Source organism: Galleria mellonella, unplaced genomic scaffold (genome assembly GCF_026898425.1).
Source record: "Galleria mellonella isolate WM207_F2 unplaced genomic scaffold, CSIRO_AGI_GalMel_v1 utg38, whole genome shotgun sequence".
Lineage (NCBI taxonomy): Eukaryota > Metazoa > Arthropoda > Insecta > Lepidoptera > Pyralidae > Galleria > Galleria mellonella.
The window spans coordinates 4,037,707-4,053,262 of NW_026442090.1; the positions used below are offsets into that span (position 1 = coordinate 4,037,707).

General features: G+C 32.9%; 1 protein-coding gene across 1 annotated transcript in view; it reads left to right on the forward strand.

The window, feature by feature from the left end:
* The window catches only part of LOC113522749 (heparan-sulfate 6-O-sulfotransferase 2), a 106,638-nt gene that overhangs the window by 29,894 nt on the left and 61,188 nt on the right, over window positions 1–15,556 (forward strand). The window contains exon 3 of the mRNA XM_026908555.3: window positions 2,390–2,487. Coding sequence (XP_026764356.1) covers window positions 2,390–2,487 — 98 coding nt within the window. The remainder of the gene's footprint in view (window positions 1–2,389; window positions 2,488–15,556) is intronic.

Consider the following 15,556-nt stretch of genomic DNA (forward strand, 5'->3'; position numbering starts at 1 on the left):
TAACCATTCTACGTATCTTGCGAAAAGATTTTTTTATTAATGAAATCAAGTTTAGTCAACATTCAAATATGCATAAAAATTTTAACTTTATTGTATTGTACAAATCCAAAGTTGACATATCCAAAGAAAAGACGATCCATGTTTCTATGATACCTAAGTCCCAAGAAAAGGATAAATATATTCCGGTCGGAACCAACTAATTCTGTGTGTATTGCGTCTGTATTTTCTATTTAATTCATGACAGCTTTGTTTCTCTATAAAATAATGTGTTTATAACGTTAACTTTATTGACCCTAAACCAATAAAAAAGTATAAAAACAAATCGTAAATATAGAACGGAACGTAGATAGGATCTAGGTAAGTTTTTGTCCGCCATTTCTTACGCGTGGAATTCAGTACTAGAAAAACTTATGAAATAGACCAATTCTAGATGACGTATTAAGATTAAATATACACCAGATTTTAAGTTAGGCCTTCAGGAACACATTTGTTATATATATTCTTTATTGCACTTAAACAATGTATGCGACCATTAGTTTAACAACTTGTTAGCAAGGGAGGACTTATCTCTGAAAGAGATCTCTTCCAGCCAACCCAGTGTAGTTAGAGAGAAAATAATTTAATTTGGGTAATCCAGTGCAAGAAAGGTACCAATGAAAATAATGTAAATATAACAATAAATAAATAAATAAATATGTAAATAAGTAAATAGATAAATTATGTTAAAGTCACATATAATTTGGTGCATTATTTTTTATGATATTGATGATTATAAAATGCACAGGCAAACAGATTGTCATTTTGAAATATTTTTAAAGTTTATTATTTTGACATCTTTTGATCTTATTAAGACTTTTGAGATTATTATGTTTCATAAATATCTATGAAACATTAATATGACGGTCTACTAAGTACGAACATCCTCTTGTTAAATTGTAATAAAAATAAGATGAATTGTTCAACAGTTCATCTTATTTATTTTACAGTCTAAAAAAATTAATATCGTTATTTAATGTTAGAGCAAGAATAAATAAAAATCAGTAGTATATAATCGTTTATATACATATATAATGGGAAACTTTCGGACACAGTGAGTTCCTTATTTCTCCGTTATATATGTATATAGACATCGGATAAAAAATGAACATAACTTTTAAAAATAATATATTTGTTTTAAATTAAATTATTATGTATGAATATAACAATACTTGAAGTATGTTAAGATGATATTCTATTAAGTAGATTTAAGTAAGAGGACGTTCAATAATTACGTGAGAATTGTTTTCCCATACGTCATATTATATGGTGTGCTTAATAAAGCGAAGCAATACTTCACGCCGCTTCAATTATAAGGGCTCTGTAAATCGCAAATCCAGCCCCACATGGAGTATTGCTGTCCCTTATGGGCGGGAGCACTTAGACATTAGCTTGATCCTTTGTCTTAATGCAACGACGAGCTATGAGAATTGTCGATGATCCTAGACTTACAAGGAGTATCGAACCCTAAAGTCTTAAGAAAGATTTTGCCTCACTCAGCGTGTTCTATCACTTGTACAACGGACTGTGCTCAGAGGAATTGTTTAATATGATGCTCATGGCCACTTTTCGCTATCGTACAGCTCTCCATCGACAGGGAGTTGACCCCCATATTTTAAAACCTGGATGGCGCATACTGCCGATGAGACATTTCCTCCTACAAACGCTCAGGTTATGGAATGATCTTCCTGTTGGGGATTTTCCAAGAAACTACAGCATGGGATCTTCACAAAAGAGATAAAGAGGTTTACTCAGGGTCGGCAATACGCGCGTAAAACCCCTGTTATTACAGGCGTTCATTGGCTACGGTAACCGCTTATCATCAGGTATCACATATATACCTCAGCGGTATAAAAAATATAAATAAAATTTATTTGATAGGTAAATATCTGATTGTTGTCGAACAAGGTAGTGCGTAGAATAAATGTTTTTTTCTACGAAATAAAAAAAGAATAGAAAGTGAGATTTTCATTAGCGGATCCTTCCTATAAATGAAATTTTGACAGACCCCTTTCACCTTTTTATACTCTCATTATTTATGAATGGTCCCTTTGTACTTATAAGTAATAAAAATAATAATTTGTTATTATATGATATATTTTATATCTACTTGGTATATGATTACAAGATACAGATCCTCATTTTGGCCAATTGTCCGCAAACGGACATCCGCTCTCTGGGGAACGATACCGATTTCACTAGTAATTTCCGTGACCAGTCCCCCAAAATGGAATTTTCTGGCGTGAAATACGAATATTGCTTATAAAATTTGCTGTCTTTTATATTATATTTTGTTTACTTTTTTGTCGCCATAATTCGGATTTTAAACTGAACGTGGTGTTTTTCTTTACAGAGGCCGTGCAACTGTCAGCGGGCGCGAAAGCGTTGCCATTGTTTTCGGCCACATAGCAACGAAATATGGCTCTTTTCGAGATACTCCACCGGCTGGAAGTGAGTACCCTTTGTTCAAGTAAATAAATTAAAACCCCACACGGTCACAAAAAAATTCCTCAACGTCGGCCAGCGGTATATTTGGGTATTTCATTTATTCCCCATTCATAAGCGTGTTTTTGTGCGCACACAAATATTTGAATTTGGAATTTTTGTCGAGTAACGCAAGCTGTGTAAATGCACCACATGTCGTATTGTGGCAAACGATTTCAATTCTGAATATTTTTACACTACCGCATTGAAGAAAAAAATGAGAACGTTTTCTGCGTCTCATTATTAAAATCAGCAGGCTGATTTAATTTTTTTTATTTTAAAAATAGTTCTACTACAATACGGGCGAAATGTAAATGCTTTATTTGCCACTTGCAACAATGGTTGTGCGTTGAATTCGGCAGTTATCGTGACTACATCGCCGGCATGTAAATGCTACCAGCGGCGTGATAATTTACGTGTCAGTAAAACTAAAGAACAAATTTGAATATTAATATATTATTGTTCCCGAAATAGAGGAACATTCGATTACATCAGCGTATGGCGCCGTCTATGGCGGCCTTGGACCCGTCATCGTTCATTCGTTTTGGGCATGCAAATGTGCCGAGAGCTTTAAGTACATCACTTGATGTATTCAAAACATACAAAACCCCTCTTCTGGCTATTGTCTACCGCCCTTCGGGATAATATACGATCGCCGCGCCACAACACGTGACTGGTGTTTTAATTGGAAACGAATTTCAATTAAATCAGGCGCCTCTCATTGTTTCTCAATCATAAATCGTTGGTGTTAAATTTTATGATGCGGACAAACTTACATAGTATTAGGAGGTATTAAATAGTGTATTTTATTTATTTATTTATTTATAATTATGTGACAACAATAACTTAATTTACAATTTACCAATATACTAGAAAGCTGAATAGCTTTATGCGCAAGACAGAACGCTAAAAGGTTAGGTTTTTAAGACATTTTTTTTATAATCTCAATTTATAGGTGTTTATTTAAAATAAATTTTAATAATTTTAATAAATTTTAATTAAATTGTATCATAACAGTATGATGCTTTTATTATGTAGACTTCATTATACAAGCTCATATTACACACTCTGAGCGGATAGACCGTGTAGTCCATCTTAAATTAATTACCAGTCTTTAATTAGCATAGTATTCACGGTTTATACGTTTGATACAATGTTACATTGCGGTGAATACATATTTGTAGATAAATGGAATACACAATTATAATTTGTCTTTATTTCGTTTCGCAATAATCGTCGTATAAAATTTTCAACTCCGCATACAGAGTGAACTTGTTTCTGAAATTAGTTGCTTTAATTAATACCGCCCCCGACACCGCCAAACAACGTCGACGGATTTAAGGCCCGTTTCATAGTACTACGGTTCAGCGTAACAATCTGCGACGACACACAGTACAAGTAAAGTACAATGCATCGCAGAATCAGATATATTGCCGGAACGTGGAAATCTACGACGTGACGTGATTTCTTTTTATCGTTGTTCACACATTTATATATAGACGGCTGTTTTTGATTAAATATAGTGTAGGACGAAATAGTGATCGTACTTATTTATTAAGTATATACAAATTATTTGTTGTAATTTTACACTAATAGGAAATGTTACTTAGATAATTGTAATTAAAATTGCTAATAAACAGATGCTCTCAAAGACGCAACGATTTGTTAATTAGTGATAAATCGTTAATTAATGACAACTTTGAAGTAAACATTGAACATGGATCGATTCTATCATCTTATAATATACTCATACACGTCGTACGACGTCGGATGCGTATTGTCAATGCGTCACATCACACATCGTCACAAGTATTGTGAAAGGACCCTTACACTACCCAAATGATGATTTTAATAATTATTCAGGATGTCACCTTACGCCGCCGGTTGACGACTCCGGCGGCTATTAGCAACCACCGTAACAATTGTTATATTGTGAGCTGTTGATTAAATCGATTTGTTATAGAGCTTCTCATTGTCATGCTCGGCCTGTAAGCGATAAATTGCCACGCCATTACCCGTGGTAGGTATTACTGTTCCGGTGGTATATTATTTTAATACACTGGTCACAGTACATTATATATTAGAGTTTTAGACATATTTTATTGTTACGTTTAAATTATTCAATTCACACTTGTATATACATATATCATTTGTCTTTTAATTTAACCGATTTTGTTTCTGCCGCGTGGGTATCGGCATATGCTGCCGCGGCACCAGTGAAGGATGATAGATATAATGCAGAATACGTCACTATGGACTAACTGACCATTGTGACGCATTCTTCAAGAAATAAAGAGGATGAATTTAATCTTCATCTATCGACCACTGTGCATTTTAGAGGGTACAACGCAGAGGTCGATTCGTGGATGGATGCTCTGATGGGGCATAGTACTTGTAGACCCCATTACTAACCATCCTCACCCAAATCATATATATTATAATAAGCAAGGTTCACTATCATAATTATAAAGAATAGATATGCGTTAATTTTTATCCGCGACTTCGTCCGCGTAACAGGGATGTGTTCACTAACCGAGATAAAAGTAGCGTATGTCTTTCTCCATCTCATATAGAAAGTGTATACTAAATTTCATTAATTAAACTTATTTATTAAAAAAAAAATTAATAAACTTACTTTCACATTATATATAATATGATATTCGTAATAACTTCCACATTAGGTAAAGATGACTAGTTACTTTTTTTTTATACAACTTAGAATGGTAAACAAGCTTACGGCCCACCTGATGGAAAGTGGTAACCGTAGCCTATAGACATAACAGAGTAAACTGTTTCGCCCATGATACCCCTCATGCGTTGCCATTCCTGGGGACTCAGATGTTATTCCGCTGTACCCTGTAAATTCACGCCATATCCCACACTTCCAACCGAAACACAGCCATGCAAACACAACTGCTTTACGGTAAAAACACGAATGGGACAGAGGTACCCAAGCAATCGACTTTTGTACAGTCTCTCTGGTTTCGTAGTAGTCATATAAAAACCATAAAATAATCTCTGCAATTAAAATCGACACCATACAAGCAGCGCAAAAATGAGTTAATTTAGCATTCCCTATGCATATAAATCTCCTAAAGCGGGGATACTAAACAAGAGGCTGCCGGCAAATCATTTTAGGCACGCCAATAATTAATGAATAATAACTTAAAAAAATTGCCATCGCTGTCCTAAGGGTTGCTAATTCCAATGCAGTTTAGTGTCACACACTTAATGTCTCTTTTTTGGATTGCTAGTAAATTGCTGCTTAACTTAATCGTTCGGAGTTGGTACCACGAACTTCCTTTTAGTTCGGGCAAGGTATATTTCTTTATGACACCCACGGGGAAGGAAGGGGTGGTCTATTCTATGCTGGGATCTACACGGCTAAAAGAGCTTATGGTGGATGGATGGGCAGCATTCCCTTTAAAACATTGCCAAAACCTAAATTGCGGTTTCTAATCCGCCTGCGAAGCGTGGCAACTACTGGCAAAACCCTCCTTGTTAGGAGACTATCTTCAGTAATGGATAGTTAACGGCTGATATACAACAACAATATTTTTCTACACGCTAAATCCTTTGCGGTGTAGATAGGGCAGAGTACGTTTGCGGAGAGAGCCGAGTGCCTTTTATAGATCCCCCTTCTTAATCAATTTTCGTAACTTATCTCATACATACACATCGCTTTTGAAGACTAAGCCCCTCTCTCGATCTGATAGAATAAATAAAACAATGAATACATAAATACTTATGTTATAAATTATCTTTTGCCCGCAAAATAGTACGCGTGCATTTTGGAAACAGAACCATTTCTAGCCATGCCATATTACGTTTTCGTAAATCAGACTTTAATGTTGCAATTTTAATATATTAGTACATAAGACATCTAAGCGTGTACATGTAAATCAAATGATTGAGATCTCCAAAATGATAAAACAAGCCAAGAGGTGGCATTAAGGATCCGAATATTCCCAAATGATGGAATTAAACAGGACCCAATGCGATTATTAAGATAAGATAACCTTCAATAAGTCTACACTTTGAAACCCTCTTAATGTAATCAGTACTTATATATGCTGATCGCAATGTTCACCAATCGTCATTGATGATTTGTTTATTCTATATACTAAATTTATGTACGGTTTGAATAAGGACAAAAGTACCTTGTGTGAGGGAGGGAAGATTGTCAGTAATGAGGTCTAGCATACATTATGATGAGCCAACTGACCTAACAACATCCTAATCATCTTGTGCTGGTGATCCATCAATATATTCTAATAGCATAGGCGGGTTTACCATTCCTTTTTCATCATATTACCATACGGACATCTTTGCTAATTTTCTAATTTATAGTATACAGAGAACATGATAATACTAATAATGATCATTCCCGTATGCTACATCCGGCATGTTTCTATTAAATGAGATTGATTTAATGAAAGTGGACGAAGCATGTGATATATGTTCAACCAAATCAACCTAGAATTTTAAGTTTAGTCTGCAAAAATAATAGACTTATTAACATTTAAATTTTTATTATCAGTAAGAACTTACGTAATAATATTTCTTATTCTGCTTAAGAAACTCGATATTTTTGGTTTCCATTGTGTTAATTTTGGCCTAAATGGAATTTGTGTAGGTGTGCCTTTACGCACTAATTGGCTGTCGCTCAATATAAATGAAATACGAATGTATTGTACATAAAAAAAAAATTAAATCAATTGTTTTTATTAATTTATTGTGTACACAAATAACTTTATTATGTCTTTGATTGGAATTGATTCATTTTATTACACATTTTATTGAACAATTTAATAATAGCACTTATCATTTTGTAATTCCATTATAATGGTAATTCAGAATTCTTGGGAACATTTAAATTGGTTAATTATTATGAATAAAGTTAATATTTATTTATTAATATAAGGAAAATTAAATCTATTTGTTACTTAACAAATGGCTGTTCCCTTGTCGGTGTCGTGTGCTTATTCTGTAACTAGCTTTTTACTCTCTACCTCGTACGTGTGAATGTTAGAAGGAAAACCAAAGAAATGCACCACTTATAGATAACATATGAAGATAAAACGTATAGGAAATTTTAAGTTGTACCTTCAGGTACATAACTTTGAAAATAGCATCCAATCTGGTGCAACAGTTTATGCGTGATGCCAGAACAAACATACATATAGAGAGACAGCCCAGTTACAATTTTATTATATTACTAAGATATGGTAATAATCTCTAGTTTTATAACAAAAACAATCATCGAAATCGGTTTGAACTTCAGAATAGTCGAAGATTTTGCGATTATATAAAGTTTAATAAAATTTTTATAAATAAGTTTTAGAAATTTATTTTTTTCACTAAATCCTGTTAATCATCCCAAATATCTAGGTTCGAACTATTTATTAATAATATTTTGCAACTTACCTTCGATCATTTGTCTTTAGCAAAGAAAATTAGAAATTTTCCTGTTTTAATTGCTGTTTTATCCAGTTACGGAATATTTAAACATCAAAGGAATACTATAATAACCCATTAACATGGTAATATTAATGGGTTATTATTTCACGAATGGGACATTATGAGTTAATATAGTAATTTTAATATGCTTAACCTCTAATGTATAATTTGAATCTCATTAGAGAAAAACTACTTATTGCTATTAGAGTAGCCAAGCGGTTTCGTATAGTTTTATTTCAAATTTTCTACGAATATAGATAAGATCTCTAAGAATATAGATATATACATTATCATATAAATCAATGGATATTATGGTAATCCCTTGTCACGTTATTCATTCACGCTAATCTTCGAAGCAGCTCGATTCGCTACAATGGAATATTGTAAATATGTATTGTTGTCTTCAACTAGAGAGATAGAATAGTTTTTATTCCGATGTGAAAAAATAGATCCAGCAGCTGGTGGGAGAGGTCAAAATAACGTTTGTTAGGTCAGCTAGTTTAAATATAAACAATGTTGCTAAAACTGTATATCGATTGGACCAGTCCAGTGTCATAGCTAATCGTCTGCGGTAGAATGACAAAGTTACAAAGAGTCATTCAGTTGAAGGTGCGTTGAGCGGCTGTCAACAGCATTGTTACCGCCCTACCAGTGCCCATTCAATCCACACCCATAAATATTTTATTAAACATTTCTTACTTTCAATACAATAATTAAAGTACTTCACATAAACACGATGAAAGTTTACCAACTCTGGTATAATAGTGAATTAATGCCGACGGCCGGAGCAGACACCATGTCGCGGCAGCGGAACAAATATTTGTGAAATGAGTGTTTGTTTTGGACTGAAATTGTATGCGATAGAAATGGGTGTTCCGTTTACCAAGTGTTCAGGGTTGACAGTATGAAAACATGTCGGCCACCCTTTCGGATTAAGATGTTAACAAAAAATTTTTTTACCCTTACTAGTAGCTTTCATTACGTGCTACTCTATAAGAAATCGGTATATACTGGCGGGGCACTAATGAGGGATGATAGGTGACGATGAAAGCAGGTCAGTTAACCCATCGTGACGAATTTTACTAGAATTAATCACGATTCCATTTTATTCACGATTCCCAGGAGGAACCACGTGGAGGTTGATCTGATAGGGTGTATTGCTGGCAATGGGTCAGTTAGACCCCATTACTAACAATCCCTTCCTCCTACCCTCATTAAAAAGGCTGTATGCTAGTATGCTAGCTTTGTGGTATGAAAAAAATTAAGTCTTATTAGTTCCCTCTTACGATATCCACGGGAAAGGGGATGGTGACCCATTCTATGCCGGGACCACACAGCTATTAATAATATAATAAACATCAATAAATAAAATTATTATTTTTGTGATAACAGTCGCCAATAACAAAATATATACCATTTTAAAAGAAAGTAATGTTAAAAAATACCATGTTTTTTCAAAGCATTTGTAGGGTGACACTACCCTTTTTTTAGAATATCATACTGAAAATAGCAAACAAGTTGACGGCCCGAGCCTGATATAAAGCGATAACCGTTCCCTATATATACACTATATATAGACGTTATTGATCTAATGCGATTACATTAGAGGCGGTTAATTGTCTAATGTCTTATACTTTCTCACGGGTCAAAGAGTTGTTATCATCAGCTAGCTTGTAAGCTATTAATTCGTTTTACACTGGCGTCTTGGACCTCCCAAGTAGAAAGCGAGCGGCGGGAGGTCGCACTCTTCCGCTAGTCGACGTGTATTTTTAAAGCGAGATTAGCTTCATTGTGCGCTGTTTACTCACCAATACCTTACCATGCGAGTGAATGCACCCCCTTAAATGGCGAAGGTCCATTAACCGGTGGCGCAAGTAGGCGTTATTCTTTCTTAATAAAAAATAAATGTCAGATTATGATCTCGACTTGTTGAACAAGATTGAGGTATATTCTATTAGGACTACGTGATTGTTACAGTATATTATTATGCCCACGTTATCTGACGTATTGTAGGTTATTAGTTCATTGAATTTTACGTGTAATTTATTGGGATCTTGCAATGGAAGGATATATTTCATTCCCTTACGGTTTGGTTTGAAAGAAGGTATTTTGTGTCGTTGATTTATGTTTCGATATGTGGGGTAAAGTTTAATTTATTCCGTTCGATTCGTAAACATGAATGAATGATATACAACTTTAGGAAATTGTACATACATACTTACCATTTTTGTCTTCAGAAACCGCAACGAATAAAGGTACCATGACACTGTATTCTAAGATATTCACAAGTGACAGTTACCTGATGGTAAGCATCAGGTATACCTTGAGCTTATTTGCCATTCTAAACTGTGAAATAAATCAAGAACTGTAATCAGTGGGTAGAGAAACGTTACTTACTACAATAATAAGTTATTACAAGGAAATGCCTTCTATTACAAATAATTCATATAAACTCTATTACATAGCTCTCGGTTACCTGCTGATCTTGGTGCTGTTGGGTATTATAATTGAATAATAATAAACATCAAAATGTTAGTTGATTCTGTATTATTGCCTATTTAATGAATAGACATATTATGAGCGACATCAGTTTTGCTCTACTACTGAGTTTTCAATAGCGGACATATCAATTATGATTTTTCCTAATTGTGTGTTTTGAACAGCGTAACTCAGGCAGGAAGAGTATATGATAAGAGTAAAGCAATTTTTTTTTTAGAAATTACCAAATATCTACTTCTACTTCTAAAAACTTCTTTACTAAAATGGAATAGGTATACAAATTTGTTCATGTTGAAATTTTTATTCGTCACAGTATGTAATTATTTTTGTTTCATTCCGTTCCTTTTTAACTCCTTTCACGGACGTAAAACTTCGCAGTCAAAAAATATTTCGCGTTTATAATATTTGTAATGTCATATATTCTAAAATATAAGATACAGTTAGGTACCTATACAGATAATACGAACATACAAGTTATAGTTATTGATAAAAACTATTTATTATAAGTACATAAAGAACATAAAGAAATTGTAATAAAACTTTTATCAAAGTCATGCCTACAAAAACTGCTGACCTTAAAGTCAAATATTATATAATGCATATAAAACTTTATTACAATTATTGAATCACTTGAACTTTGTATCCTTATTGATGTCTTTTTATTATTGTGATATGTCGGAATTGAATATGATACCATAACAGTCGCAGCGAGATATTGTTTTTTATTTATTAATATTGTAAAATAATATTTTTATAGGTTTTTAGCAATTTATCTAAACTAATATTATAAAGAGAAAAGGTTTGATTTTTTTATTTATAATAGATAGCTCAATAAAGACAAACGATTTAATAATTCTCAACTAGAAATAGAATAGAATGTTACATTATCAGCGTACTTGCTGGCTTACGTATACGTGCTGGCTGTATTTTATTTAAAAAAAAAACTGTACAGTCATGGCGGATTATTAGGTATTTTTTAAATATTTGCATTAAAAATACACACACACACACACAGAGAGAGAACAAAAAATAATTTTGAAAAAATGTATTTGTGTCTTTTATTCCATCGTTACACAGAAGTTAATCTATTTACACAAGTGTCTGTATTATTCGCAACGAAATAGTGTGTCAAGACAATTTCAATTGCCATAAAGTGCTAGTTTTAACGAGACGAGTCCCTCCTGTCTAGGGTTGCCATCAATTTCGACTCCTTCGGAGGGCATGTTGTCGTTTGGCGTCCTTATTATATTATCTTGATATTATCCAGACTCCGAACGGTTCGCCCTTTAGGGTTCTGTATAGTATCAAAATATTTAAGTACAAAATAAAGTACTGATTAAAAAATAAAACAGGAATATTGTTGTTTTTTTAAATTTTCTTGTTTCTACAAATTAAAAAGTACGAGAACATTATTTTGATTATTGCCTTTAAGATTAATTTGCTCATAATTTTTTTAGTTGTTTTATCTTTATACGGATTATACCGAAATTATATATATACATATATATATATATATATATGTGTGTGTATATATATATATATATATGTATATATATATATATATATATATGTGTGTGTCAGTATAAATTTACTCTTAAGAAATTCAAATAATATTTTTAATGTGATATTTTATATATTTTATTATTGGTTAGATATTTGTTAATCAATCATGCTTAAATTTACTTTGCTTAAAAATGGAATACAAAATTTATAAAAGGTATAAATTTACTATATTTTGGATCTCTACACGGGCAAAGCTGCTAGTTGCAACTATAGCAAATCGTAAACAAAGGGCTGTACAAAAATGATTCGCTCCATTTTTTTTACGGCAGCCCTGTTTTCGTCCGTATCTGGGGGCCAATCTATCACGTCAGATAGTTGGCTCGGTGCGGTTATCGCAGCATCGTAAATTAGCTCCAACTATCAGAATCTGTCAAGCCGCGTCGCACCCACTGCAGGTCCCATTGTGCCGTGTAAGGTCGTTTGCTGAAGTAAATGTTCTTTGCCTGATAAAGCGTTGTAGGTGAAAAATGGTATAGACGGGTCAGTCAATAAAACGCTATGCCCAACTGCTTGAGCCACTCTAGATAAGTGGCAAACGAATCGATAGACACGGTATCGTTACCGCTTGAAAAGATATGAAACAGCGATGTCCGACGTCTTGTTCTTTCTCACACACATATTGCTAATAAATATAAATCTAATCAAAATGGATTCTTTTGTTACTTGTCTAATAATACTAGAATTGTTTTCTATACTGGGTCTACTATAATAGAAAGTAATCATGTTTAGGCTAATTTATTTAACATGATGATGATGATTCTTAAAGGAGTTTCTCAGTTAGGTAGACTGTATTTCTTTTTGTGTAAATTACGTAATATATTCGCTTCTATTTCTTTAATATTTAGGTATAATAGTGTCTTTGATTCTTGATAGCACTAATTTTCTGTTGTATCTTTTAGTTTTAAATTTCAGTAAGCCATCTAATTATTGCCATGTCAATTAAAGACGATAAAAATAATACTATTAGCTATAAAAAAACATGTTTTTTAAATTATTTATTAATTAATATAGTATAATAATATAGTTATATATATGTATACATATAATATATAAAACGATTGATTTTTTCTAATAAAAAAAATAACGAATTATCATGTCATGGTCATCATTATTTCAGCCATACATTGTCCACTGCTGTTCAAAGGCCGTGACTATGTGATTCTTTTTAATTAATGAGTCGATACTGTATACTGTACAAATAACATGACAACACAACATTGTGGAATATTAATGAACGTTGTGTTTGTCGAAAGATAATGAGAGCAGTGTTCCGTTTGAATCAAATCCGATTATGCCGTCGTGGCAATATTGGTATTGTGGTAATCTTGAAGGTCAAATAGCAATGATGTTAGAACCATATTGTTTTATAAAATAATATTTGTAAACTTATTGTTTGTAGGTAATTAATGTTTACTTACTTATGCCAATGGTAATAAAGAAGTCTAGAATGTGATTTTGGATTTTTTTATACACTGTATACTGATATGCTGAGTAGCGGGGTCAAAGCGGTCGTGACAGAAAATGATCAGAATTCATCATCATCATCGTCATTAATATATTGATTATAGGTATCATCTTCGTCATATCAGCCGTTAACTGTCCACTGCTGAACATAGACTTGCCTGTAGAAGCCACGCTTAGCAGGCGAGTTGGCCACCGCAGTTAGGTTTTTGATGATGTTTTAAGAGGGACGCTGCTGCTTATCCCTCGATCATTAACTTCCCTTAGTCGCCTCTTACGACATCCACGGGAAAGGAAGTGATGGCGCATTCTATGCCGGGACCACACGGCATATACTGTACTATATAAAATGTATCTGTATTATATATAATATTATATAACTGATTATAGGTATATACTGTATTCATTAGAGAGAAATTGAGCTTTTTTAACATGAGGAAATTTATACAGAGGCGCACTTTTGAAATGACTTTCAAAATTAGGAGAATTCTCAATTCGTCAGTATTTTTTGGAGCTGTGTTACACAATTACGTCGCAAATTCTGAAATGATTTATTATATTACATATTTATTTTCGACCGACTTCAAAAAGGAGATTCTCAATTTAACTGTACATATTTTTTTTATGCGTGGTACCTCATAATTCTGTTAGTTCTAAATCGATTAAAAAATTACTTTTTACTACTGCTGTTTTTCTTAGCGGAGCAAAATACTGCTTATTAATTTAACGAACGATCCTTATTCCAAATCCAAATTTTTCCAGTCAATGTGTGTACCTCTATGTCGTTTCGATGTTACGTCGTTTCTTTTGTAAAAAATATATCTAATATATTGTTTGTTTGTTGCTATAATGCCAAAGCCACGGATTCGTAAAGTGCGAATGTCCTGACTTCTATAAGAGTAAAACATAAATATGACATGAGTTACACATTTTGTTACTTATTACGTTCCATAATGGCTTGTTGTCTTTACTGTTTTTTTTAGAATGATATTTTCTAAGTATTGGTTTTTTTTTTAATAAAAAAATAAATAAAAAAATCTAATAAATGTTGATATAATGTTATTTTACTGAACTACATAGGTGTTAACTACATAGGACAGATAAAGGAAACACTAGGCGTCATGTCGTATAGGGAGATAAAGGATATGGCCTGGGATAGAGCTGGCTGGAGGAAGATGCATGAATTATTTGCACCGACAAGAGGAAACTCTTAAATGAAAAATGAGACATAGGTGTTATCTCGCGAAAGTCCATATCACTGGTTATTTGATTAGAATCAATACTCGAAGATTGACCATTGGTAGTAATAGTATTGGTCAGTCTTCGTATGTTGGCAATCACACACATATTAATGGTAGCTGAATTAAACAAAATAATTCTAATCATAATATGTGTAATGCATAACGCAACCTTATTTTGTTCCACATGTGACTTAGGTATCCATTATGATTGGTTTCTAACCCATGGGAACCGACAGGGAACATCGGTTCCTTGCTGTCCTCACTGTGTATCTATCATATAGGTATATTTAAAAACAAGTCACGTATATAATATTTATTATTCATTGTGATGCGAGTTATTGAAATTCCGTCCTGTTATGCATGAGAACGCATGCATTCGGACTCGTGTTTTATTTAAAGCAAATTTAAATTATGTTTGAATCATAAGTACACATTTATATCTTACATTGTTCGTCGGGTTTTCAGTAGAAATTTATGTTATTTTGTATGGTTGGTAAATTGTTAAGGTTTATTTATTTCAATAAATGAAAGATTTCAAAATGTTTATAAATATAAATAAATGCTGCCATAAGTAATGTTTATAAATTATCAGTAGCCACCATTTTCCTGCGACAAATACTAGAGACTAGCTTCAATCCATGATTTTATCCGCGTGACCGGGATATGTTCACTGACCGAGATAAAAAAAATATTCTATGTCCTTCTTTATCCCATAAACTACGTGCATACCAAATTTCATAATGATTAGTTAAATCATTAATTTCTCATTTTATTATTAACTCTATTTTTCTCAAAATTTGTAAATTTAAATT